This window comes from Macrobrachium nipponense, chromosome 18 (genome assembly GCF_015104395.2).
Source record: "Macrobrachium nipponense isolate FS-2020 chromosome 18, ASM1510439v2, whole genome shotgun sequence".
NCBI lineage: Eukaryota > Metazoa > Arthropoda > Malacostraca > Decapoda > Palaemonidae > Macrobrachium > Macrobrachium nipponense.
This window is the reverse complement of record NC_087211.1, coordinates 24,818,237-24,845,719: the sequence shown is the minus strand read 5'-3', so window position 1 is coordinate 24,845,719 and position 27,483 is coordinate 24,818,237. Positions and strand designations below refer to the sequence as shown.

Genomic DNA, 27,483 nt, shown 5'->3' with positions numbered 1-27,483 from the left:
AGTGAATCCGCAATGACATTCCGTACTCCTGCTGGTTGAGTGGCTCACAGGTGCCAATGATGTTTCATTGCCAACGAGAAGATTGCTATCATCACGTGATTTATGTGGCTCGATTTGGAGCCTCCTCTGTTTAGGTAGTGAACTATCACTGCACTGTCCAAGACTAGTCTGATATGAATATTCCTGGCTGGAGCTAGTCGTTTCAGGGTCAGGAAAATAGCCATTGCTTCTAGGATGTTGATATGGAACTGGCGGAATACTGTCGACCACGTTCCTTGAACCTTCTTGTACTGAGAATATCCCCCCCATCCGCTCAGAGAGGCGTCCGTGTGGACTACTAGAGACGGCGGGGGAAATTGGAGTGCTACTGACTTGGAAAGACTCTTGACTGTCGTCCATGGACGAAGTCTTTTCCTTAGTATCAGCGGAATCAAGGAGATTTTGTCTCTGAGTCTGCTGTTGGCTCTTCTCTGCCATACCTGATTGATGTCCTTCAGTCTGGCTTTCAACAAAAGATCTGTTATTGAAGCAAACTGAAGTGAACCTAAGACTCTTTCTTGGGTACGACGAGAAGCCCGTCTGTTCTTGAGATATTGTCTCGTATCTTTCGCTATCTTTTTGCACTAGGTTGGCGGAAGAGATAGTTTGTGTGTGGTTAGATCCCATTGAATTCCTAACCATTGAAAGCGAGACGCCGGAATAAGACGGGACTTTTTCTTGTTTATCTGGAATCTCAGATACTCTAGAAATTTTATTACTTTGTCTGTTGCACTGCGACATTCTTTGTCGTTGGGTGCCCAAATGAGCCAGTCGTCTAGGTAAGCTACTAGCGTAACCCCCTTAGCTCTTAGTTCCTGAACTACTGTCTCTCCTAGTTTGGTGAATATTCTGGGTGCTATATTGAGCCCGAATAGCATGACTGAACGAGTAAGCCTGTCTTCCTAGTTTGAAGCCTAGGTAGGGAGAGAAGTTTCTCGCTATCGGGACGTGATAATAAGCGTCTGTAAGATCGATAGAGGTGGTGACGACCCCACGGGGAAGTAAGGTCCGCACCTGCGAGACGGTTAGTATGCGGAACTTGTCGCATTGAATGTATGGGTTGAGACGGGACAAGTCCAGAATCACTCTTCGTTTGTCCGTGTCCTTCATTGGCACGGTGAACAAACGTCCTTGAAATTTCAGGTGTCTGACTTTATTGCCTTCTTTTGAAGAAGGTCTTTGGCATAGTCTAGAAGGTCTGTCGTTGGAATTTGGTGGAATCTGACCGGTGGAGGAGGCTCTTTTATCCATCTCCACCCCAGACCTTTTGATACGATACTGTGGGCCCACGGACTGAAGGTCCAATGGTCCCGGAAGAGGTACAGTCTCCCGCCTACCTGGAGAGGCTCATAGATTGGATGAGGTCTTACTTACTCTGCCTCCTCTGGAACCTCTGCCTGTGGAGGGAGCTCTGGAACCAGCTCTGTGCCAGTAAGCTCCTCTTGCTCTGCTTCCCCTTGCATGTCAGTTATAGCCTCGAAATGCCACTGTGCTTCAAACGAAGCGTTGAAGGGCGGGGACATCACGAAAGTAGCCGAACTCTAGGACTGTTGAGTTGGCTGACTCTGCAACAACACCAATTGTTGTGGTTGTGCCTTAGAGGTCGAAGGTTGACCAGTCTGGGAGACGGGAACTGCCTGAATCACCGTCTGTGTCTGAGGGGCCTGGAAGGGCTGATACTTCCTGACCCTCTTCCTACCTTTGGGCTGCGGTCCGGAGGTCTCATAGAACTTCCTTTTGGAAGAAAGACCCCAGCAGACACGAAGGTTCTGATTAGCCCCAGCAGCCTCACTGATGATGCTGTTAACTACGTCTTCAGGAAAGAGGTTAGGTCCCCAGATTGCTGCTTTAATGAGCTTATTAGGCTCGTGTCTAATGGAAGCATCGGCAAAGACATGCTTCCTGCAGTTCCGCCTAGCAACCACAAAGTCATGAAGGTCACACTGAAAGGTCTGTAAAAGTGACTTTGTTAGAACTCGGAATAGAGGTTCCTCAGAGTAGACAGAAGCCGTCAACTCCGATGCAGTAATAAGAGTTGATCGACCTACTCAGTCTGCACCTGGACTCAAATTCTGCCTTTACTATGGCCTCCAGGATTCTGGGTAGTCGTTCACTAAACTGAGTGGAAGCACACTCCGGATCGAGTTTGCCTACTGTGAACGTTTCTGGAGCGCCCACCCAGCACTCCAGATCTCCGGGAAAGAGCAGAGAGGTAGGCTCTGTCTCTCGAAGCTGAGGCATCGGCTTCTCCTCCATTCCGGCCTGCAGAGTTAACTCCGCGATCTTAGAAGTGCAAGAGGTCGGGATGTTATCCCTCTCACCACAAACATGGTGTAGCAACCCTTGTGTGGTGTCAGTCTAGTGTTGACGCACTCCCATTCTGAAAGGGTGCGGACCCATGCCGACTGTGCCTGGTCCCTAGGATAAATTACAGTTTCCTTTGGGACCCTATCTACCCTGACTAACGCTTCCTCAGCTAACCGAGCGAAGCCTGGGAAGGGAAACTGGAGGTCCACCGGGAAGAACTCGTAATCTTCAACGGGACGGGTTCCACAGCCTTCAATCGTCAGCATGCCATCCGAAAAGGGAGCATGCAGAGCCAACCGCCATGAGTTGCTGTTCTCGAATGGCGGAAGCTTAGAAGCGTCCGGCACAATGAAGGACTGCTGTGTGCCTCCGGACTGCGTAATTCCGGCCAGCAAACTCTCCTGGACCTGTAGTCTCTGAGCCAGAGACAGGATGGACTGACCCGATGTCTCCAAGCTCGAAGTAAGCTGAGAAGACATCGACTGAAACCTCGAGTCCACAATATTGCCCATCTTCTCCATTAGAAGATTAGCGAAGGCATCAGGATTGAAGTCGGACTCCGTAGGTCTGGCTTTAGATACCTTAGCTCTCGACCCCTTAGGCGGGGAGTAGCTTTAGCCGAGGAAGTCATAGGCGTAGGAGCCAATGACGACCTGGCGGAACTCGCCGGAATAGGTTTATTTGGTCTGGTAGTCCTAGGAAGAGTCTTCTTTTAGTATTCGGCGTCGGTGACCCTGGTAGTTGTGACGCCAGATAACTCACAATCAATCAGTCACCTTGTGGATCACGGAACCAGACCTGTCCCCAAGGTTCCTGGACTTTAAGAAGCCCTGGAAAGAAGAGGAAGAAGACGGAGTTGGACTGAAAGAAAATCATTTCTTTTCAACAGATCTAGAACTAAAACTACCTGCCTCGCTTACTTCCCTACCTTCTTCCTGCGCGTCGACGGTCATGGGTTCAAGATGGATACTGATGGCCGCCACCTCCTCGCACAAGACGTCTTGGTCTTCCGGAGGGGCCTGGGTCTCCATCCATATTTTGGCAATAAAAGGGGCCGCCACTTCCCTAGCTACTGCCGAAGAAGTCCTCGCGTTAGGGTACATTAACGAACAAAGCTGCTCCGACAGTACATAGGGGCATCCGGCAGCGACGTTCCTACTAAAACCTCCAACCCAGATCCTTAGGGTTGCCATTGAGGAGGTTTTAGGCGCCTGAGGAGTCTGTAAGAGAGGACGAAATCAGATCCTCCAGTGGCGGAACGTGTCATATTTTCAAATATACAGGCGGCCCGCGGTTAACGGCGCAATCACTCAACGGCGAATCGGTTTTACGGCAGTCGTCAAAAATATTCATTAAAAAAATAAGGCATTTTAAAGGTATCTTTACGGCACAAATTTCAGTTAACAGCGCCGCTAGCGCCGTTGTCTAACGAGTCCATACATTTGTAGAAATGCCGTTCAGACCATAAAGGTTATGTAAATTATATTAACAAATTATATGGAGAGTTATTACGTAGGTATTAGGGTAAAATATATGCCTCAGACGCTGTTCTATGCTGAAAATATCGAGTTACATAAGTGCAAATTTAGCTATGGATGTGTCGATTCATAAATGTTCATGCTTTTGTTTAAAATGTGTATGAAAATGTATTACGTGAAAGGCATTTTTATTTCTGTACAGAAATATGATACAAAGGCAGCTTTTGAAACTACCCTTCTAGTTATCAAAGACGATATTTTTTCATGTTCTTTCTTGTAAGCCGCCGCCTGCCGCTCTTCCGAAAATATATTTAAAAAAAGTGCAAATTAGCGATCGATGTGTCGATTTTATAAATGTTTATGCTTTTTTGTTTAAAATGTGTATGAAAATGTATTACGAATAGGGTATTTTTAGTTCTGTGCAGAAATATAATAAACAGGCAGCTTTTGAAACTCCCCTTCAAGTTATCAACTACGTTGTTTTTTTTCAAGTTCGTTCTTGTATGCCGCCGTCTGCCGCTCTTCCGAAAATATAGAGTTACATAAGTGCAAATTTAGCTATGGATGTGTCGATTCATAAATGTTCATGCTTTTGTTTAAAATGTGTATGAAAATGTATTACGTGAAAGGCATTTTTATTTCTGTACAGAAATATGATACAAAGGCAGCTTTTGAAACTGCCCTTCACGTTATCAAATACGATATTTTTTCATGTCCTTTCTTGTAAGCCGCCGCCTGCCGCTCTTCCGAAAATATCGATTTAAAAAAAAGAAGTGCAAATTAGCGATGGATGTGTCGATTTTATAAATGTTTATGCTTTTATGTTTAAAATGTGTATGAAAATGTATTACGAATAGGGTATTTTTATTTCTGTGCAGAAATATGATAAACAGGCAGCTTTTGAAACTCCCCTTCAAGTTATCAACTACGTTGTTATTATTCAAGTTCGTTCTTGTATGCCGCCGTCTGCTGCTCTTCCGAAAATATCGAGATAAAAAGAGTGCAAATTTAGCGATCGATGTGTCGAGTTTTCAAATGTTTATGCTTTTATGTTTAAAATGTGTATGAAAATATATTACGTAAAGGTATTTTCATTTTTGTACAGAAATAAGATACAAATTAAGGCAGCCTTTGTAACTACGCTCCACGTTGTCAGGGGATGGTTTTTCATGTTCGTTCTTGTCCGCCAGTTCCGAAAAATGCATTGTGTTATTTTATTAATTATGCATCTTTTCCACAAATCCTTTAAAAAGTTATACATTATTTCACTGTATCCAAGAATATTGTATGTATTCTCATATTATTGTATTTTATAATACTACGGCAAACTTAAGCCCGTATTCCGCTGAGCGGCCAATGTTGTGGTTTGAAATCAGCTGATGAATACGAGTTTGTTTCACCATAACGCAATTCTGAGCGAATGCTCTTGCTTCTAGTTAGCATAAACGAATATCTATATACTTGACTTATATGAGACAAAGTTATTTTTCCTTATACAGCATGTTTTTAGGTGGAAATATTTATTGAATATGTCTCGTTGTGAATGTGAACTACTATTTTTTTCGTTAACAGATTACGTTGGCGGCATGTTTATTGCGTAAAAAATTACGTGATTCCGTTCGCAATACGTAATCCTTAATATCATCGTAATACGAACTTTACGTTATTTATCTTATATCGGCGTGAAACCAACAGTAAAATGTGTTCTTTCAAGCACAGTAGTTTTGATTAAAATGATTTTATCCCAATTTTATCTACAGTTGTGTGTGATGGCAGACGTTTACTGCAGTTTTATCCTTGTTGCCGATGTACGATAATAGTCATTAGCAGCTTGAACAGTTTTCTCAGCTTCAGTTATAACTAGGTTTAAATTTAACGGTATATTTCCCGATTGATCTTTAATCTATATTGATCTCTGATCTATAGCGAATAAAGTTATTACATTAAGATATCTCAGTTCTATTCTATACATAACGCCATTTATAACAAATACGGCAATGTTGCACTGTAGTACGGTGACCGAAATACAAGCCAAACAGATGTTATCCAGTTCGGTTGTACTTAGAAAAAAAAGTAGTTTCTCGTTCGGTTGTTCATGGCTGTACACGTTCACGCAACGATTATAAAGTTAAAACCACACTTTCATTCTCTTTTGCTGTTATTGAACTTATGTAACTAGAAGATGGATAAAGTTAGGCCATTGTAATTTGATCTCTCATAAAATCGGACTATCGTAAGACTAATGATCATAACCTTGAACACTTCAGCTACCTGTACACTGTATAAACTTTATTATATCTTTACATACTCTAGACACCCACATGTACTGTACAGTAAATTCTATAGTACTATACTGCATATATATAATTTTACTTATTGCGCTGTTGTGGGATTACGGCGCCTTTGACTGGTCTAGAGTTTCGAAAGAAGGTGTGCGGCGGCCGTAGGCTTTAAAATCGCTCAACGTCTAAAATCGCTTGGCGTCGGTGGCCAGGAACGGAACCCCTGCCGCTAACCGAGGGCCGCCTGTATATGTAAGGATATGTCATACAAATAGAGAACATTACCAAGGTGAGAATGGTACCTACCGACTCATCAGTCACATACTCAAACAAGGAGTAGCAAACTTCACAGCCGTCCCGGTGCCATACCAAGAGGTTATCGACCTCCACAGCACAACTGGCATGAAAATGACAGACCTCATGACCACATGGTTGTTGGAGGACGGCTGTACAACCCAACTCCTGACAGCGTACCATCTGTAAGTTAAAATTGGTACATGAATATCTTCAAATAGTTCCGCCGGAGTTAATTCCGGCGGTATGTATACACTTAGACTAGGAAGGAAGAGCCCGGAGGAGAAAGGTAGACTAGTAATCGCCTGGCAACAGCAACCGGTCAGGTGATTACCACCCTCTGAGAAGCCGTGAAGTAGCCTACTACTAAAGGGGCAGAAGGCGGCATGCCAACTGACACCCTAAAGGAGTTAACGGCCAAGGCTATACTTGCAAAATTTATTGATAAGGAATTATTGGATGTACCGACGAATAAAGGCAAGCCCATTTACGAGCCTAGCCTAACCCTCCACAATCGGATACACCGATCTGGTTAGGTAGGCTAGGATAGCGCCTACTAGTATGTCACGAAAGAGGACACTCTAGAGCCTAACCTAACCCTTCAAAATCGAACATATCAACCTGGTCAGGTAAGACAGGCCTAGCTCCTACATTTACGTAACAAGAGAGGAACTCTCTAGTGATGGATCACCCTCCAAAACCAATATGTCGGTTTGGTCAGGTAAGCCAGGACTAGTACCAACTATGGGTAGCGAGTAGCACTCTCAAACGCCTAGCCTACCCTCCAAAACCTAGGCCTCAATCTGGTCAGGTAGGCTAGGGTTGGTAATATTTGTGTGGGACTTCCAAACTAACCTCATCAAAATAAAATTAGCATATCAATATAATATTATAATAAGATGATACAAAAAATACCACAAACACAACAGGCATGAGCATAGCGGATGGATGAGGACTTTCCTTTACCTCCAAAAATAACTGGCGTAATACTAGGCTAGCTAGCCTATCCCGCTTCCAACACACTACTCACGCATGAAATAATGAAAAATAAAACAGCACTCTCGTGTTGGAACCAAATCGCTCATGAAGGACGATGACTAACGAGGGAAACCCTCTAATTAAGGCCAAAAAATGTAATGGCTCTAACCGTGATACATAAGCCTGTCGGTACACATCAGGAGCAAAATGGTAAAATTTCACGACAACAATAACGCTTACTGTGATGTGCAATAGTGGTGAAAAAAGATATACATTGACAAAAATAAATACAAAAATTGAGAAGACTGAGTAACGCGGTACCTTGATGTAAACCTGGCGGCTCCCTGGATGAGGGCTTCCTCCACATACACAACATACAAACATCTCAACTAAAATCTTCTCAAATAAGGCAAACTGTTGCTCTAACCGCGTTCAAGGTCAACAAATAATATACTCAACTTAGATGAAGATGCTTCTTGAAGATCAGAAGACATTATGATAAAAAATATAGCAAAAAGATCTTGAGCAAAAAATAAAGCTGTTCGCGTAGATAGTGCTATGAAAGGAATGCGGTTTCTTGGCAGAGGTAGTAGTGACGAGCGGAAGGTGGCCGTTGTAACGGCACCTTTCTGGCGGGGGATTTTGAGAGAGGAGAGGCCTAATTGGCAAAGTATCTGTGATAGTGGCTTCCACTCGCCCCTGATGCTATACTGACACCCTATGAGGGTGATCGATCCAGAGGTAGTAACTCTGGCATTCCATATGGCTTTTTTCTCTGGTATATTTAGCATTTATTTATACCTAGAAATGAGTGCTATAGGTACATTTCACTGGGTGACACAGGTCAATCCCAGAAAGGACTCAACACCTCAGACTGGTGTGCCAAAGACTTTTTGTTAGTGCAAGCTGGGTCAAGAAAGAAGTGTCCAAGAATACCAATTTGGTTTGGGTACATGAAATAATTAAGTATGCCTACTCCTCCTCATCAGATAAAAGTACTAAGCTCCTCCTTGGCATTCAAGAAGAACTTGTCTGTTCATATGATTTTGAATGCTGGTTCTTGGCTTTGCCAAACCACTTTCACTACATTCTACTTGAGGGACATTACTCACAGGTCCTTGAACACTTTCCTTTGGTCCGATGATGGCTGCTTAATAAGCGTAGCTCATCCAGTGCCCCTAGTGGGACAGTTTGTATCTTGCCTAAGATGATGGTATGAAAGTGAGAATGATTAAGATGACTGGTCTCTTTTCTTTTCCCCTGTTTCCCTTTCTTCCCTACCTACAGGCAGTAAGAAGATGGACCCAGCATAAGCTAGAACTGGCCAGATACAGGTGAGTGAAGTAGCCCTACTGTGATAGTATTTTATATTTTATACAAACATACCTTGCAGTAGCAAAGCCTTCCTCCCTGAAGCAAGGAGAGAGAAGAATGATAAAAAACACATATAGGTGTCTACTAAAGTTTGTTTTCTGAACGGATAAAGCTCTTTAACTTCCTCCTGTGCAATGAATCTCTGCATTGTATTTTAGCCTTGTAGTCTGACTGTTGGATACCCATACATCTAACAGCTCAGATGCTTAGGTCTCCTTCCTTTGAATTTTCTTATCCAGAAAGTGTGACCAGGTGTGCCAAACCTCCTGTTGGTTCAGGAATCTCTTGCCTCCCACCAAATGTGAGTCTATCTTAATGTTAAGACCCAGGTTTGTTCTGCAGATAAACAAATGACAAATTTAAAATTAATTTGTATTTTTCGTAGGTTACAAACCTGCAGTCTTAACATTTACAGCCCACCTCTAGCCACCCCTCTTTCAGTTAACCCTGGGGTGGAAGAAAAACTAATACATCACAGGGTTGAGATTGGGTCGCTGGCCGCTTCCTCCCATATCTCCATGACAGATGCCAGATACTACCAATTCCTTCCATGAACAATTCTTATTGTTTTTTACCAGTTTCCAGTTGACACCAGAAGTTGTATCCCAATGTTAGAATGCAAGTTTGTTAGCTGCGAAAATGGGTAATACAAATTAATTTACAATTGTCATTTTTACCATTGAGAAGATATTGGAGAGATATGGTGTCTAGAGACTTCAAGACAACCTGGGATCTGAAATATTGAGATGGTATGTTGAGGTGTGATAAAGTGGGAATGAGCTGCAGTTGGTTATAAAAGCATTAGGAATGGAAGTAGCAGGGTGGAGACCTGCGGAAAGAACAAGGTAGTCATGGGAAAGGACCACAGATGAAGACACACTATGGGAGTTCAGTCAAAAAGTGGACCAGATAAAGAGAAAAATGAGAACTTTATTTTCACATTTAGCCCAATAAAGGGAAAGGCTGACTTTAAATATGTTGATGTTGTTGATGAATGACTTTCAGGGTTCTGTTGTTTACTGTTATTCATATTTATAACTTAACAACATTAGACTTACATAATTATTTCTAGAAGATCAAACTTGAAGCAAAGTTTTGTGCTTTAGTGTAAAACAGCCATGAGGAACACCGTTTGTGTGAATAGCCCATTGCAGTAACATGGTTTGCAGAATTTGTTGGGGCTCAATTTTTACAATAGTACTACTAAATTTGTTTAGTTAATGATAGTTTTTTCCATCTTTAAAGTTATTGCAAGAGGGACATTTCACTACATTTTACTGAAAATTTTGGTTAAAAAAATTTGGTAGACTATTTTGTCATGTATAGTTTTTTAATTTTATACATTCAACTTCCCTGGCAGATATATACTTAGCTATAGACTATGTCGTCCCCGACAGAAATTCGAATTTCGCGGCACACGCTACAGGTAGGTCAGGTGATCTACCGCCCTGCCGCTGGGTGGCAGGAATAGGAACCATTCCCATTTTCTATCAGATTTTCTCTGTCGCCGGTGACCACAACATCGTTGTTGGTACCTCCTGACTTGATTTTCGTATTTCATCGCCGTTGATCTTCTGGACTGTCTTTTTGGTGACGTATTTGAATCTGTGGTTTGGCATACGCTTTTGTGGACCGTTTTTTGGATTTTGCTTCGGATTTTGCTCAAAAATGTCTGATTCTAGCTGCGAAGTTAGAAGATGTATGAATGAGGGTTGTTTGGTGAGGCTACCGAAAGTGTCGTTAGATCCTCACAAGGTATGCAAGAGGTGTAGGGGGTATGAATGTACTAGAAATAACACTTGTGATGAATGTGTGAATATGGATGAGGAAGGATGGAAGACTCTAGATTCCTATTTAAGGAAACTAGAGAGAGATAGGGTTAGAAAGGGCTGTCTCTAGAAGCTTGAGTAGATCTCGCTCTAACGAGCCAGTTAGTATAACTAACCCCCAATTAATTGCTTCCTCACATGCAGTATCACCCTCTCCCGTAGCAGATGTTGCAAGTTCTGCTGCGGAGATTGCAAATCTGAAGACCGCATTAAGGAGGATGGAGCTTGAAATGCAAGCTCTTAAAGGTAAGACTGTGGAAAGTGACATAAGTGTCCCCAGTGTAGTGGAGGGTGCGTCTGATCAGCTCTGTCTCGCTCCCAGACCTAGACCTCTTCCAAGCTCCCAGGCCCAGAGGAAAAGGAATGTTGACAGTCGTACGGAGGTTACGGAGAATCCCCACCGGTCAGGCTTCCCCTCGGCAGAATCTGTAGCGTCCCAGACTGCCAAGGATCGCCATTGGAAAGGCATCCTAAAAGAGTGCTTTTCGTCATCCGATTCGTCTCCTCACAGAAGATGATGGACTTACGACGAACTGTCGCGTCCGATCAAGAGGAGTTGGAAAGCGCCGACGCTGGACTTGAGCCCGGAACGTTTCCCAGACGATTCTCCCTACGAGAGGAAAAGAGCCATGGGGACAATGAATTCTCCTGCTCTAATGTCACGATCTCCTACGCCTTCCAGGGCGCATTTTCCTATTCCTGAGAAAGAAAAGGAAGAAACCGTGACGGACATCCTACTTAAAATGCAGGAACAGATATCCTCATTAGTAGGAGTATTGAGAAAAGACCCTCCGAGGAGAAAGGACGATTTTCTTCCTGTTAAGAGATCTCGTCCGACGGGCGTTCCGGACTCCAGACTCCTCTCCTCTACTCCTCGGCTGAGAACAGAGATGAATAAGGAAAGACGGACGAAAACTCATAGGCTTGGGACGCCAGATACGGACAATGAAGTAGAGTGTCCGAGTTGGACAGAACCATCCAGGCGCTCGGTGCCAGAATTGGACGACTCGGACAGGCAAAAGTGTCCTATGCGGACGGCGCCAACCAGACACCATCCGCCAGACGCGGACAGCCCGGACAGGCAGATTTGTCCAATGCGGACAACTATGACCAAGCGCCGTGTGCCGATTACGGACAACCTGGACAAAGGGGACAGCCTGGACAGGACAAAACGTCGTGCGCAGGCAACTCCGTCCGGGCGCCAGGCGCCAGAAGCGGACAAGATGGACTGGCAGAAGTGTCGTACTGGAACGACACCAGCCAGGCGCCAAGTTCCACATGTGGACAGCTCGGACAGACGACACTGTCCGAGACGGACAGATACGTCCAAGTGCATGGAACGAACCAGACTTTCAGTGCCAGATAAGCGCCAAGCCCCACGATTTTCTTCAAGAAAACCATATGGAGAAATCAACCAGGAAGCGTCTCTTTATGATTTGGACCAGGAACGGGTTTCTCTGGACAGAGACGAAAGATGTCGCACAGGTGGCCGTCGTCTTGGTCACGATATATCCGTTTCTGGTGGAAACTTGTCGCAAGCACAGCTGTCTCCTGATAAGAATGCAAGATGTCGCACAGGCGGCCGTCATACTTGTCAGGAGGACTTAGATGATGATCGGGTTTTTTCTCGGGATCAGCATTCGCCGGACAGGGACGCAAGATGTCACACAGGCAGCTGTCGCCCTTGTCAGGAGGGAGCTGATCCTGCGAAGAGCCCTTCACCTTGCGAGAAGAGACGTTCTCCCTCAGCTGATAATGATTCTTCGGTGGAACTTGAATTGGAAGATGTCTTTTGACACCGAAGATCAAAAAGGTGCTGGACCATCGGACTACAAAGCATTGGCGGCGCTTTTGCTCCAAGAATTTGGAGATTCTTTGAGTCCTGCCGCCCCTCCGTCTCCTCGGTCGCTGTTCACGAGCATGAAGACCTCAAAGTCGTCCTCCTTCTTGAAGATGCGGCCAACAATTTCCATGAAGAAGGCTTTGCAGTCTTTTGGAAACTGGCTCAACTCCAGGAAGGAGGCAGGAAAGACTGTCTTTACCTGCCCTCCCTCCAAACTTTCTGGGAGGAGGGGTATCTGGTATGAGACAGGTGAAGCAATGGGACCCGCCCTCCTAGCTTCTGCAGAGGCAGATTTTTCAACGCTGGTGGACGCGTCGAGGAGACAGTCTCTCTCTTCAGCCAGGACAACTTGGGGAATGTCTGAAATGGACCATCTCCTCAAGGGATTGTTCCATGTCTTGGAAGTTTTCAACTTTCTGGACTGGTCCCTTGGGGGTGATGGCCAAGAGGACACAAGACGATGAACGCCTGAGCCCCAATGTCCTTAATAGTATTTTGGCTTGTATGGACAAGGCAGTGCAAGACGGATCGGGGGAAGTGGCCTCCCTTTTCGGGGCGGGAATACTCAAGAAGAGAACTGTATTCAGTTCTTTTCTTACAAAAGCTGTCTCTCCGGTACAGAGGTCGTCCCTACTGTACGCCCCTCTGTCTAACCAGCTTTTCCCTTCTCAGTTAGTGAGAGACATTTCTCACTCACTTACTGAGAAGGCGACACAAGATCTGCTGGTACAGTCAACCAAAAGGCCGAGGACAGCTGTTCCCGCGACGAAGAAAGAGACACGGAACCCAAAGCCGCCCTTTCGAGGGAGTTCGTCTTCTCGGCCCTCCTTTAGGAAGAGAGGAGCAGAAAGGAGAGGTAGGTCTTCTGCCTTTAGACCTACCAAGAAAAACAAGTGAACTTCAAGTCCTCCAAACATCAGTAGGCGCCAGACTTCTGAACTTTGCAGAAGAATGGGCGTCGAGAGGGTGCAGAAGAATGGGCGTCGAGAGGGGCGGACAACTGGTCCCTCTCAATAGTGAGGAGAGGATATCTCATCCCCTTCAGAGACAGGACTCCCTTGACGTCTACTCCAAGGGAACTGTCGGCGAAGACCCTTCTTCAACTAGTAGAACAAATGTTGGACAAGGAGGCCATAGAATTAGTACAGGACCCACACTCTCAGGGCTTTTACTATCGACTGTTCCTCGTACCAAAAGCTTCGGGAGGGTGGAGACCTGTCCTGGATGTGAGCGCACTGAACCGATTCGTAGAGAAACAGAAGTTCTCTAGGAAGTGTTAAGGAAGTTCCGTTCCTCAGAGGCGACGAAACTGACACTCATCGCCCCATTTTTGCCCGCTCGAGACTGGTTCACAGAGGTACTGGAATGGACGGTGGACTTCCCTAGATCTCTTCCCATGAGGACAGATCTGCTCAAACAACCCCACTTCGAGAGATATCACGGAAACATCCACGCTCTCTCCCTGACTGCCTTTCGACTATCGAAAGACTTGTCAGAGCGAGAGGCTTTTCTCGAAAAGCTGCGAGCGCGATCGCCAGAGCCCGCAGATCCTCTACTCTGCGGGTTTATCAATCGAAGTGGGAAGTCTTCCGTAGATGTTGTAGGTCGAAGAAGCTGTCCTCTTCCAATACCTCTGTGACCGAGATTGCTGATTTCCTTCTCTTCCTCAGAGGAATCACGCTTAGCTGTTTCAACCATAAAAGGTTATAGGAGCATGCTCTCTGCTGTATTCAGAAACAGGGGCCTGAGCATAGAGGACAACAAGGATCTCCATGATCTGATACGATCCTTTGGAACCACAAAGACTAAGTCCTCTCTCACACCAAGTTGGAATCTTGATGTGGTCCTCCAGTTTCTCTCTTCGGATATGTTCGAACCGCCGAATAAAGCATCTTTTAGAGACCTCTCGAGGAAGTGCATTTTTCTCTTGTCCCTCGCGACTGCCAAGAGGGTCAGTGACATACATGCATTGGACTCTCGGGTAGGTTTTAAAGGAGATTCTGCTGTTGTCTCTTTCCAACCTCTGTTTCTGGCGAAGAATGAGAAGCCTTCTAAACCTTGGCCCAGAAGTTTTGAGGTCAAGGGACTCTCTCCTCTTGTAGGTGGAGAAGCAGAAAGGTCTCTCTGTCCAGTCAGAGCACTGAAGTTCTATCTGAAGAGAAAGAGTCAACTTCAGGGTTGCAGTCAGAGCCTATGGTGTGCGGTAAGGAACCCGAAGAGGCAAATGTCGAAGAACGCATTAGCGTTCTTCGTGAGAAATGTGATAACGGAGGCTCACATGAAATGCCAGGAGAAAGCATTTAAGCTGCTTAGGGTTAGAGCACACGAAGTCCGTGTAATTGCAACTTCCCTAGCCTTTAATAGGAATATGTCAATGAAAGACATCTTAGCAGCAACATATTGGAGATGCAACTCGGTATTTGCCTCCCACTACTTAAAAGACGTCAGAGTGACTTATGAAAAGTGCTTTTCTCTTGGACCTTATGTATCAGCGGATACCGTGCTGGGACAGGGAGCTGGTACTGATCCTTAAATAATATTGTCTATAACTAAAAAATTGTTTGGTTTTGAGTTTTTTATGGTAGTTTGAAAGGATCTTGGGGGGATAACTCCTTTCAATCGTAGTACTAACCCCGTTGTTAGGATCAGGTGATCGGGATCGGTGTTATGCTCCTTGATGATGCCATTTGGCAAGGTGTTTTGTCATGTAAGTGGATAGGACCCCATTGACAAAGATCCCTTGGTTCTGTCGAGTAAGTGGATAAGACCCCATCGACAGACCATCAAGAACTCTTAGCATGAGGTCACTACCTCGCTGAGGCTCTTGAGGCGATGTAAGCTCCTAGGCAGTAGCCATGAAGTCTTTCGCCGACACAGGTAGGAACCAAGGTTTCTTGTATTATTGTTACCTACAACGTATGTTGTTTTCTTGTCTATTCAGTAATTAGCTGTCTCTTACCCTCCGCCAAAGGTGCCAATCAGCTAAGTATATATCTGCCAGGGAAGTTGAATGTATAAAAATGATATTGTCATGATACAATAAAGTTTTATACATACTTACCTGGCAGATATATACAATTAAATGGCCCACCCAGCCTCCCCTCAGGAGACAGGTGGAAGAGTGGCAGTGGCGGTAGATCACCTGACCTACCTGTAGCGTGTGCTGTGAAATTCAAATTTCTGTCGGGGACGACGGAGTCTATAGCTAAGTATATATCTGCCAGGTAAGTATGTATAAAACTTTATTGTATCATGACAATATCATTTTATTTAGAACTTTTGACAAAAAGCAAAATTTGTTTGCTAAAGTTAAATGTTTTTTGTTTGTTTCAGAGGAGGTGGCGGCCCTATTCACCGGATGTTACTCAACAGTTGGAAAGAGCTCACAACAAACATCTACGCACTGTATTTCTTCGAGATTCAGATCCAAATCTGAAGAATTTTAATGTTAACCTGTCTTTGATGCAGCAAGAATGTGAAGAGACAGGTACATTGTAGCATCAGTTTTGTTGTTGAATCTTTTTACTTTTTACTATAAAAAACAATGCCATATAGAGTAGGGAAGAATACAGTAACACACAAAGCAGCAGGGAAGGAAATTGAACCTATTAGGGTGCTGTGCAGGCAGATGACATACTTTTCTGCTTATGGGAAGTCAGTCCACATTTTTGGGCTCAAATTGTTATAGTATCTCTAGACAAACCCTTCCTGAAGTCTAAGATAAGATTAGAAGAGCTATGAAGCTATGAGTGACTATCCATGGAAGCTCAGCTGTATGAATATTGTTGAGTTTTCTTGTCTTTCCTTAGGACAGGATAAAAGATTGGTTCAGCCAGACCTCTGAGCCTAACATAGTCTCTTCTTGGGCTGGTTCCCAGGAATTAACCTAAGAGAGAGAGAGAGAGAAAAAAAACTAGACTCTTAAAAAAAAAATGACTTTCCTTAGGAACATGATAATTTTGTTAAGTGAGAAATTTTTGCCTTCAGAGAAAATTCCTGACATTGTTGGATCTTGAAAATAAATGCATCTCTGTTGATTCCAATTGTTATTCAACGAGTAAGTGCTGGACAGTTGTGGGATCCCGGTATCTATTACATTTCATAGGGTCAGAATGTGGGGTTGATATTAGATGACCATGTGAAAGTCTTGTATGACCCTATCTGGAGTCTTGTTAAGATTACTTCTTTAGATCTTGCTTTTTGAGGTGATGAAACACATCTTTGCTTAGCATTTCACAATTGTGTATTCTTATTAATCCAATTTTTGCTGAATTTTTGTTGCCTATCTTTGTTGTATATTGAATTTTTTCTCTTCGCTCCTTTTCCCTATCTGAATTATATAACTCTTCTCCCCCTTTTTTTATTGTATAACTGGTTTTCTCCTCCCCCTTTTTTTTTTTTGCTAAGTGTGACTTATTGTTTTCTCCCCTAGACTTTTCTCTGTAATTACTTGCTCAATGTTCCTACAGTGATAAAAAGTTTGTTTTTGTATGTTGAGTAGCTTCAACAGCTTTTGTCTGGTCTGTAAAGCTTGGTAAAAAGGTAGTCAACTAATGACAGGTTGAGAGAGGGTTTTGGGTAACCACCATTTAGGTACTGCCCATCCGTTTTCCCTTCACTCAATTCAATAAGGGTATGTACAGACTGGATGGTGATTAACCAGGACCCCCACTGACTGGTGAAAAAGCAGTTCCTGCAACTCGCTTCATTCCTTCTGGTTTACACCATATTGGTTGGTGCTTTCAATGTCTGCAGTGTCCCTTCACATCTTAGTTGCACTCATTTTATTGCCTTTTTATTGTACCTCCAGTCCCACTATCTTATATTATCTAGTCTGAACTCTCTAACTGTTACTTCTGGGTGGCACAGAGACTATCTTGGTGGCTGTGAAACTTTTATCTTAGTTTCGCCTTCAGTTCCTTGTACTGTATGTCATATATTTTATGAATCTTTTATCTTTCTTTCCTTGCACTCCAACTGATTCGTCACTGTCTGAATAACTGAATAGCTAAAAGTGCTCCGATGCTTGGCCGTATAGCTTGTGATGTGATGATTCCAAGGCATTCCCAAGCAATTTGAGGAGCTGGTGAAGGTACTGTGGTTGTTTGGCATTCTGTGAGGTCCTTCCTTATGTGCCTTTCTCAGGCATAGAGCCACAGCCGAGAGAACATCAGCTGCCATGGTCTTTGATGGAACTTTCTAAATTGGTAGTATTATCCTTGTCTGGAACCACCATTGCTGATACCCTTGCTTGAGCATTTCCCCACTACTTTTGTTACCTTTCAACTTTGTACTGGAGAAGCCTAAGGTTTTAAGAGCATAAAAAAAAAGCTTTGCCCAACTAGGAGGAATCCTAGTTGTCATCCTCTACTTCGTGGCTTTCTTCTCTAACTTTCCCGTCTCTGGGTCTATGGAGACTTAGGAAGAAGTCTATAACCCTCTTACGCCGTCTGGACGTATTTTACGTCGACATTTTTTGTCTCCCGTGTGCCGACTGGACGTATTTTACGTCGACTTACAAAAGTTTTTTTTAAAATTCGCGGAAAAATACTTATAGGCCTACCAGCCTAAAACTTTTGAATCACGCGCCTTGGGGGATGCTGGGAGTTCACGGATCAAGGTGTTGTTTTGTTTACAATCGATACGCAGGCGCGCAAGCGCGAATTTCTTTCTTGCCGCACTAAATAGTATCTGTGACACATCTCTGAAATTATTTCGTCACTTTGACATAATTTTTGTACCATTGTAAATTAGCCGTTACATGATATATTATATATGAAAATGTGCGCATTTTTATGTAGAATACAACAATAAAATACTCATGATTGTAGCTTTTATCATTTTTGAGATATTTTCATATAAATAACGATAATTGCCAAAGTTTCAACCTTCGGTCAACTTTGACTACCGAAATGGTAGAAAAACGCAATTGTAAGCTAAAACTCTTATATTTTAGTAATATTCAATCATTTACCTTAATTTTGCAACTAATTGGAAGTCTCTAGCACAATATTTTGATTTATGGTGAATTTATGAAAAAAATAACATTTTCCTTACGTCCGCGCGGTAACTCTTCCGAAAAAAATCATACATGGAATTGTGGTAATGTTTGCACCATTTTAAAATTAGCCGTTATATAAAGTTTTATATATGGAAATGTGCGCAATTTTATGCACAATACAAGTAAAAACAACCCATGGTTGTAGCTTTTATCAGTTTTGAGATATTTTCATATAAATAACGATAATTGCCAAAATTTCAATCTTCGGTCAACTTTAACTCTACCGAAATGGTCGAAAAACGCAATTGTAAGCTAAAACGCTTATATTCTAGTAATATTCAAGCATTTACCTTCATTTTGCAACAAATTGGAAGTCTCTAGCACAATATTTCGATTTATGGTGAATTTATGAAAAAAATAACATTTTCTTTACGTCCGCTCGGTAACTCTTCCGAAAAAATCATACGTGCGATTGTGGTAATGTTTGCACCATTTTAAATTAGCCGTTACATAAAGTTTTATATATGAAAATGTGCGCAATTTCATGTAGAATACAACAATAAATGATTGAAGGTTGTAGCTTTTCTCATTTTTGAAATATTTGCATATAAATCACGATAAATAGAAAAAAAACCACGTTCGGTCAACTTTGACTCTACCGAAATGGTCGAAAAACGCAATTGTAAGCTAAAACTCTTACAGTTTAGTAATATTCAGTCATTTATCTTCATCTTGAAACAAATTCGAAGTCTAGCAAAATATTTAGATTTATGGTGAATTTAAAAAAAAAATCTTTCCTTCCCTCCGCGCGCGGATTCTCCGCCACAAATCTCCGAAATGCGTACATCCATTTCTCGGAATATTTGCTCCGTTTCATATTAGGCATTTCATAGAGTTTTATATATGAAAATGTGCGCAATTTTATGTAGAATAAAACTAAAAATATTTGAAGGTTGTAGCTTTTTTTATTCCCAAAATAATTGCATATAAAATATATATATATAAAAAAATTCGACATTCGGTCAACTTTAACTCGTCAGATATGGTCGAAAACTGCAATTGTAAGCTAATACTCTTACAGTATAGTAATATTCAATCATTTGTTCTTCATTTTGAAAGAAATTTTCAAGTCTCTAGGACAAATTATTTAGATTTTTAGGTGAATTTTTTGAAAAAAAAATATTTGTTTACGTCCGCGCGTTACAAATTCATGCATTATTTTTGTGATAATATTTTCTCTGTGTTGCTTTTATCGTTTTACAATGTGTTATATACCAAAATGATCGCAATTTAGTTGCTTTTATCGTTTTACAATGTGTTATATACCAAAATGATCGCAATTTAGTTTACATTACAACGAAAAAAAAGTAACTTGTTACCTTTAACCGTTTTGTGCATAGCGCGATTTGAATACAATTATATATGAAATTTCGTTTTTGTGCTATCATATATCGCATTATTTATATATGATAATGATAATTTTTTTCATTTCTGATGGTTGCATACTAAACTTCAGGCAATGACAAAAAAAGAAGCCAAAAATGAACTCTTAATCTTGAAAACTAAGCGCGCTGTGATTTTTTTAAAAATATTTTTTCCGCTTCGGCGCTCACTCTGAAACACCTCCGGCACACGGGAGACAATTTTTTTTTTACGGCTTTGGCGTAAGAGGGTTGATATTCATTGCTATCTTGCTGAGGTTGATGAAGATCTCTCCACTTGTCAACAGGGAGCGTGGATGCTAAGTGCAGTAGGTGGATCGGTTCACAAGCTTGTGTGTGACTGATCACCAGTGAATGAGCATATTCATACCTGTTCCCAGTATGTTACTGGTTGCTTCTCTTGAAGCATGAAGAGAAGCGTTTGCATTTCCAAAGATAATTGGTCTTACCAGTTTGTCAAGAATTGACATGGTACATAGAAGCACATTATCATAACTCTCCCTGGATTATTAAATATCTGGCCATTTACATGTACAGTGGAACCTCGACATTTGAAAGTCCCAACTTACGAAAAATTCAAGTTACGAAAGCAAATACGAAGATTTTTTGCCTCTGTATACGAAAATAATTCAGGTTACAAAAGGGTGTTACTGTAAAGTCCCGAGATTCGCCCGGACCACCGTAAACAATTTTAAAACTCGCACCACCAACTGAGTTGACTCGCCACTATCCTCCCGCTCTCCCATTGGTTACTGATGCTAGTCACCGCCATAAGATCCTGCTCTCCTATTGGTCAGCATCGTGCCTTTATGTAAAGGCGTTCCTTGACCATTTTTTGCGGCAGTGTTATTGTAAACACTGGAATTCGTCGTTCACATATACGTATTTCGTTTGTTAACGTAAATTCGTGTCAGTGTTTAGAGTGTTTTGTGAAGTTGAGTGTTCATGTTTTCTGCCATTTGTCCTCCTCCTCTGTCGCCACTTTCGGAGATCACCTCACTTGAAAGGTAAGGTTCCACATTTAATACATACGTAGGTATGTATAGTATTTCTTGCACCATGTACACTAATACACTTTATTTACAGGTATGTAGTACATTTTAGTAGTATATACAGTGGACCCCCGTATTCGCGTTCTCCGGATTCGCGGACTCACACATTCGTGGATTTCTCTCGGGAACGTTTCCATGCATTATTCGCGGAAAATTCGCGCATTTGCGGTATTTTTCCATGAGATATATCCACAAATTCCTGGTTTTTGTTATCAATTTCATCATAAAATGCACTTTTTGTGATAAAACTATTAAAAAAACCAAGTATGAAAATTTGTAGTGGTTTTTCTTAAGTTTTAACTAACAAAATAAGCTGTTTTTATCGTTTTTATAGGGGTTCCAAACATTCGCGGATTCTAACTATTCGCGGGGGGGGGTCTGGTACGCATCCCCCGCGAATACGGGGGGGACCACTGTATGTAGATTAAGTTAGGTATTGAATGGTCCAAATTGTTGTATTTCATTGTTTATTGGTCAATTTTTGTAGGGCTTGGAACGAGTTAGGCAATTTACATGTAAAATGTGGTTCAATATACGAAAAAATCAGGTTACGAAGGCCGCGTTGGAATGGATTAATTTTGTATCCTGAGGTACTACTGTACTTGGTGCTGACCTGGACCAGCCACCCCTCGGTAACATTCTGCACAGGTTAGGCTTTGTGTCCACATCCTCACAGAAGTTGGTTAGGGGATCCATCCTGGTTAGTTCTGCTTCCAATTCTAGGCCCAAAAGTGGAGAAGGTGATTGTATTCTTGATATTTTGATCATGATTGTCTGAACTTTGCTCAAGACGTTCATCATGGTCCTTGAAGTGTATGCAGAGTTGTGTTGTCTGATCTTCTATCTCCTCATCTGCTGAGGGTTCCTGGTTGGTAACAGATCCCATTGGTTTTTTGTCTGCTGAGTTGGTGGGTCACTTTCATTCATGAATTCATAGGGCCCCCTTTTTGGGCTTAGGGAAGCAACCATGTCGCCTTTCAGTACTTTGTTTTCTTGATTTAGCAAACAGTGGGTTTGTCGTGGCATTTTCGCCTATCATATTGGCTGGCCTGGTCTCCAGATGCTTTTGGTTTACTGGAAGGGATGGACTCAGTTGCTCAGCCAAGCTGTTACCCCTCCTACTGAAGTGGGAGTCATGGAGTTGGTCACTCTCTAGCATTCAGTGAAATTAATTCACTCTCATGGAGAGACACGTGCGAGAGAGAGAGTGACAATTGACGAGATGTAGCCGTGTATCCCCAGAACACCTCCAATTCTCATTCCGGCTTTCATCATGGTGGGCCCTTTGCTTAACATGAAGGTGAACTTTTCCTTGTCTGAACCTTGTCTGAAGTATCCTCTAAGGAGGACAAGACTGAGTTCTTGAGGTTGTTGGTGTCAGGAGAAAGATCATTGACCTTTCTTTCATATTGTTTTGGAAAACAGTAGGTAAACATTATCTCAAAGACTGTTCTGTTTGTGGCCTCTATTCAAGACTAGTTTTAGCCAATGTCTGTCTGTTCTTATGGAGAAAGCCCCTCCCTGGGAGTTGCTGCCTCCGCCCAAGGGGATTTCTCTAGTCTCATCGACTAATCACACCGTGTGGCCTTTGCCTCTGCCAAGGTTTTCTTTTTATTGGTGGAGCTGGATCACCTCATCAAGACCCTCTTCAAAGTGTTTGAGGTATTCAGCTTCTCTCGCCAAGAACACCACAGAGATGGGACTCTGCTTCAACAGACCTTCTGAGCTTGCTTTCATGCACAGATAATGCTGTCCATGATGGCGCAGCGGAGGTTGCGTCTCTCTTCACCTTTTGCCTGCTGGAGAAGAGGGACCTGTGGTGTTCGTTCACGTTGAAGGGGGTTACAGCCTCGTAGAAAGTGGGTTTACTTTTCACTCCTCTGGAACCTTCTCATCTCTTTCCGCAAGCCAAGGTAGAGCAGATAGCCACAGACCTGCAGAAGAAGTCAACACAGGATCACCTTAATTGTCTCGTGCTAAGCCTTTTCCGTCTGCGCCCTTTCATCCAAAGTTCATCTCCACTCCAGCAGCACCCCTGCAGCACGAAGAGACCACAATCTCATTCAAGACCCTGCTCCAACCTGTGCATCCATCAGAAGTCTGTCAAGATGCACTCTGGCACCAAATCTCAATCAAAGAAGTGAGCAAGAAGTCCTTTGTGCCCCACTCGTAGCCAGGTTCCTCGAGTTTTGGGAGAGGTGGGCTCACAGAGGAACAGAGCCATGGATTATCAAGGTATTAAAGGAGGGCTACTGCATCCCTTTCTTGGAAACCCCTCCTTTAGTTTCATCACCTATCGCATTGACGGCGTAATCGAGAGGATCAGAAAAGCACATGGCCCTTGCGAAGGAAGTGTCATCCCTTCTTCGGAAGCAGGCCATAGAAGAAGTGATAGAAGTCCATTCCCAGGGATTTTACAATTACTTGTTTGTAGTCCCCAAGACATCTGGGGACTAGATGTAAACACTCAATTGCTTCGTAGTAATAGTAAAGACCAAGTTTATGATGGAAACGAGCCAGTCAGTTATGTCAACCATTCATCCGGGTGACTGGATGATCATGCTAGACATTCAGGATGCTTATCTAAGTATTCCAGTTCATCCAATGTCAAGGAAGTTTCTAAGATTCGCCTTCCAAGGGAAGGTCTTCCAGTTTTAGTCGCTATGTTTCGGTCTTTCTACAGCACCGTAAGTATTTTCTCGAGTTCTCTCTCCTCTTGTCAAATGGCTTCACCTGATAGGCATCAACATCCATCTTTACTTAGATGACTGGCTTCTTCACACACCATCTCTCTCAAGAATTGGGAATCCTGCTAAATCGCCAGAAGTCCCAGCTGGTTCCGTCTCAGGAGATTCTTTATTTGGGGATGATTCTCTACTCTCAGATTTCCTCAGGCTTTTCCATCCCCAAAGAGAATTGTAGGTTGCATTCAGTCAATTTCCAAGTTCTTCAACCTCCCGTCGTGCTCGGCTCTTCAGTGGATGAGTCTGCTAGGAACGCTTTCTTCCATGGAGACCTCCTTCCTTTGGGCAGGTTACACACGAAAAATCTTAAATTCTTCCTTAAAGTCAACTGGGACATTAAGACTCAACCGTATTCAACCATTTTTCCTGTCACGTAAGAGATAAAAACCAATCTACGATGGTGGCTACCAGAAAGAAGATATTCACATGGGAGATCCCTTCTTTCCCCCAAACCTGACCTGGACTTTTACTCGAACGCTTCGGATCTGGGCTGTGGACCCCCTTCTAGGATCTCGGCAAGTTTCGGGGAGCTGGTCCCCAGAGGAGACTAAGCTCCACGTCAATGTCAAGGAGTTGAAGGCCATTCACTTAGGCCTATGTCATTTCTCCTCATTCATGTGCAGCAATACAGTGGTTGCACATGTGGACAATACCACGGCCTTGCCTACATCAAGAAACAGGGAGGCACACGCTCCTTTTCCCTCTGTCAGATGGCACGAGAGCTTCTCCTGTGGGCCCATCAACATCAATAACACTTGTCACCCACTTTATTTAGAAGTTAAGTTCTGGCAGACAAGTTTAGCAGACAGAAGCAAGTACTTCCCACCAAGTGGACTCTGGATGACAGAATATGCTCTGACCTGTGGAGATAGTTTGGGAGACCACTAATAGACTTGTTTGCAACATCAAGGAACAACTGCCTTCCTATCTTCGTTTCCCCAGCCCTGGACCCTCGAACATGGGTGATGGATGCGCTACTGATTGACTGGTCAGGACTGGATCGTTACGCTTTCCCTTCCTTCAGCCTAGTCGGTAAAGTTCTGAACAAATTCGTAACTCACAGCAACGTCTCCTTGACTCTGGTTCTGGCCCATGAAGGAATGGTTCCTGGACCTTCTATGGCTGTTGGGACTTTCCGCGACTACTCCCCCAAAGACCATGGCTACTCAGACAACCGCACTTCAGAAGGTGCCACTAAGAGTTGTCTACGCTCGCTCTGACAGGCCTCAGACTGTCAGGAAACTCATCAGAGCGAAGGGATTTTCCAGAGCAGCTGCAGAAGCTATTGCAAGTGCAGACGCCAGTCGAGTATTAATGTCTACCAGTCAAAATGGGCAGTCTTCCGTAGAAGGTGTTCCAGACGTCATATCTCATCTTCTGAGACGTCAGTAACTCAGATTGCTGATTAAAGGTTATCGAGCCATGCTTACGTCAGTTTTTAAGCATTGTAATCTGGACCTCTCTACTCAATATCTTCATGACCTGTTGAAATCTTTCAACACCTCCAAGCAGAAGTCTACTTTGGTTTCCTGGAACCTGGACATAGTATTGAAGTGGCTTATGGGCCATCCTTTCGAGCCCCTCAAGTCCGCCCCTCTCAACAGTCTTTTACAAAAGACACTGTTTTTAGTTGTGTTAGCTACTGCTAAACACGTGAGCGAGCTACACACTATCAATAAAAGAGTGTGATTCTCACAAGGCGATGCGGTCTGCTCTTTCACCTTACGCTTCTTAGCTAAGAACGAGGATGAAGAAAAGAGAGCCCTCTGCCCGGTCAGAGCACTGAGGTGTTACCTGGAGAAAATGGAGATCAGGGGATCCTCAAGTGACCTCTGGTGTTTGGTCAAGAATCCCTCCCATCCACTTTCCAAGAACGGACTCTCTCTCTTTATCAGAGACCTGATTTCCAAAGCTCATTCCCAGACACGGGGAATTGCTTCCATTGCTGAAAGTCAGAGTTGTGGCCACCTCTCTCTCTTTTAAACATAACTTGTCTCTCTCTGTGATACTTCAATCAACCTTTTGGAGGTGTAAGTCAGTATTTGTGTTACATTATTTGAAAGCCGTAGAAACAGTCTTTGAAAATTGCAGTACCCTTGGCCTGTTGGTGGTGGCTGGCATGGTGTTGGGTGAGGAAGCATACGAGAGACACAAACTCTCTCTTATCTTTTCCTTGTGTCAAGGATGTCGAGTTACGGGGAGCCTGGGGGTTACCTGGTACCTGGAGGACCCACCAGTTGGCCTGTTGGTTAGTGTCTCTTAGTTGAGTTGGCGTAACACTCGTGAGATGACAGATTGATTATCTGGTCTTGTTATTTTGATACTGCACCCAGGGCAAGGGCATGAAACTTTTATCCTGAGTCTTGTCAGCGGTCAGGCAGATCCCGCGCTGCAAGACTTCCACCGATGTAGAGGTGACTCCCGGCTCACTGCCACACCATTACAGGTTGAGTACTACCAGAGGCAGTGTCTCTTGCTGTAGCTCTATCACCAGGTAGGCAAGCGACAAACACTGAGCTAGTGTTAGCCTTTTTCTCCAGTTCAATAATAACATTCTTTTCTACATAGAGTTAGTTCAGTCCATTCATCCCACCCCCTTTGCAATGTGGGATTCAGCTAAGTAATTTCTTGGTAAGTTACTTTTATAAAAATTATATTTTAAAAATAAAATTAAGTTTTGTAAATATACTTGCCTAGTACGTAATTACTAAATCGGAGCCTTCCCTCCTCCCATCTAAATTTCATGGTTTTAGCGCCATAAATTAGAATGACGCTATTGGCTAATGTTGCTCGCTAGTTCACGCTGCTGTGGGCGGGACCTGTTACTTATGCATTGCAACAGTCACTCTGGTGCAAATTTTAAAAATATAATTTTGGATAGCTAATTTGTATGTTTGATAGCTAACAAACCTATGTTCTGAACGTACATTGCCCACCTCTTTCCACCACTCAAATTGATTCCCTGGGCATGAAGATTCTGAATGTGCCACAGTGCTGTTTGGTTAAGGGAGATCAGCTAATGCCTTCTCTGTCATCCAATTGGTCAAACCCCTTTGCCACCAGTACCTTGTTCAATAATTTTATATATTTTTTTTTACTGGTCCAGCTGGTTGGTGTTATCAGATTTATCCTCACATAAAAACCAATGTTTGTTAGCTATGAAAAACACAAATAATTAAAATTTATTATATTTCAAATTTTATGTATTTATTAGAGGAATCTGTACCACTGGCATGCTCATGTAAAGTGATGTCATTGTGTAAAATTTTGTTCACAAAAAAGGGATTTTGACGTAGGAAAAATCTATTTCTGGGGGAAGACCTGTGTCGCCCGATGAAAAATCCCTGTAACTCATTTTTCTAGTGTAAATAAACTTTATAATATACCAGAGAAAAAGCTAACATGGTTATGCTGAAGTTACTACCCTCAGCGCGATCACCCGAAGGGTGTCGGTATAAGTATAGGGGCGTTGTGTTACCACAAACCACAGGACTTCTGCCATTTAGAAGGTTCCCTTCAAAATCCCCCACCTTGGTGAGAGCCATTACAACAAAATCCCACCACCCATCCTTACTCGCCACTACTACTAGTACCCACGCGCTACAACCCATTCCTGAAATAGTTCTACAAACTTGGATTAGTCAGGGTGGGAACAGAATGATAATAGGGTTAGGGTTCATCGGGTGACACAGGTCTTCCCCCAGAAATAGATTTTTCCTACGTCAAAATCCCTTTTCTGGGTTCGACCTGTGTCTGCCGATGAAAACATACCAGAGAATGTTATACAAGTTTTTAGTCTAAAATTATGTATAAAACCAGG

The 27,483-nt window shown here is 43.1% G+C and overlaps 1 protein-coding gene across 1 annotated transcript in view; it reads left to right on the top strand.

Moving 5' to 3' along the window:
- LOC135196929 (protein deltex-like) overlaps positions 1-27,483 on the top strand; it is a 333,013-nt gene that overhangs the window by 102,769 nt on the left and 202,761 nt on the right. The window contains exon 3 of the mRNA XM_064223767.1: positions 15,758-15,911. Coding sequence (XP_064079837.1) covers positions 15,758-15,911 — 154 coding nt within the window. The remainder of the gene's footprint in view (positions 1-15,757; positions 15,912-27,483) is intronic.